This window comes from Asparagus officinalis, chromosome 4 (genome assembly GCF_001876935.1).
Source record: "Asparagus officinalis chromosome 4, Aspof.V1, whole genome shotgun sequence".
Classification (NCBI taxonomy): Eukaryota; Viridiplantae; Streptophyta; class Magnoliopsida; order Asparagales; family Asparagaceae; genus Asparagus; species Asparagus officinalis.
The window spans coordinates 137729856-137731357 of NC_033797.1; the positions used below are offsets into that span (position 1 = coordinate 137729856).

Consider the following 1502-nt stretch of genomic DNA (forward strand, 5'->3'; position numbering starts at 1 on the left):
AACCTATTTCTAAATTTAATAAAAAAAAAACCCAATTTGAAGTTAATTGCAAAAACCAACCTGGTTTCAGCTTTGGCGTTGAAACCATGTCGGTTTTTTAAAAATTTTCTCCGAAACTTCACGGGAGTTGGAACTCCCGTGAAGTTTCAAAAGTTTTTTTCACAAAAACCGACCTGGTTTCAACGCCAAGACTGAAACCAGGTCGGTTTTTACAATTAACTTCAAAATGGGTCTTTTTTGGGATTAAATATGGAAATAGGGTGGTTTTGAAAATTCGTCCGGCTTTAGGATGCTTTAACGCCCGATCACTTTAAGATTTATGTGAGCACCCAACGATTTCATTTGATTTTTTTTATGAGTAGTGCTACAGGGACCCCAAATAGAGGACCCCTGAGGGGACAGGTGAGGTGTCAGCCCCTGGGGGGCTGACACCTCACCTGTCCCCTCACGGGGTTCCCCTATTTGGGGTCCTGAGAGTGTTTCCTTTTTTTTATTTCCTATATTACGAAAAAAGAATAATATATTGGGCAGAGACAATTGCGCGGGTCACGGGCGCTATGGCAGATCCTCTCCCGTGTATCAAAATGTGACAACGCTTTATACGTAGGCACTTTCTATCGATCACAACGCCACCCTCCATCTGCTTGTCCGGAGGCCTAACCTGTTCGCCTGAGTAAGAATACCAGGACCCCCCCCCCCCCCCCCCCCCCCCCGTTCTCTCGTTGCAAGCCCCGCACTCCGTCGTCTTTTTTATAAATAAATAGAATAAAACAGAAGTAAGAAATAAACAATAAACCCAAATAAATAAATTGAGTGAAGAGAGTTCACTGAGCTCTCTTAAGCTTAAAAAAAAAAAATCTCCATGGATTCTCTCTTTCTTCGTCCGGTCTCTTCCCCTTATCGCCTCTGCTCAAGGCCTTCTCTACGAAGAGGTAACTTTTTTTTTTGTTTTTGAATTGGATTATCTTGTAATTTGGAGTAATGGGTAGTCACTAATTTTAGTGGGATTAGTGTTATGATAAAAAAATTGAGATTTTTCTCATCAGATTTTGGGGTTTTAGTACCTGGGCTTGCCTTCATTGTGGGGTTTAGTTATCTAGCTTCTTTTGCCTCGTTTAATTTAACGCTGAGAATGTCTTTAGTTGAAAGAGGTTAATTGGAGATGCATGCATCAGGTTGTCTCCTACATTTATTTCCTTTGCTCTCTAAAATGGGACTGTTCTTCTTTATTAGAGAGTCGGTTGAGAGCTCAGTAGAATTAGGGGCTGTTTGGTTCGTTTTCCATATATTGGGAAATACAAGTCCATGTAAAGAAACCCAAGTTTTGAGTTTTCTAAACTTTTCTAAAAAATAGATTGTTTGGGTTTGGTTCACACATAAAATATGGTGAGAAACCAATGTATGCACTTTTCTTATGTTTCATTGGAATGAACAAAAGAAATTTTTTGTTGATTAGACATTTTCCACTTTTCTTGTGTTTGGTTGGTATTGACGTGTGTAGG

The 1502-nt window shown here is 39.7% G+C and overlaps 1 protein-coding gene across 1 annotated transcript in view; it reads left to right on the forward strand.

Moving 5' to 3' along the window:
- Positions 767 to 1502, forward strand: part of LOC109839507 (probable homogentisate phytyltransferase 1, chloroplastic) — a 33577-nt gene continuing 32841 nt past the window's right edge. Inside the window, exon 1 of the mRNA XM_020407968.1 lies at positions 767 to 932. Within this exon, the coding sequence (XP_020263557.1) occupies positions 863 to 932 (70 nt within the window). The 5' untranslated portion in view covers positions 767 to 862. The remainder of the gene's footprint in view (positions 933 to 1502) is intronic.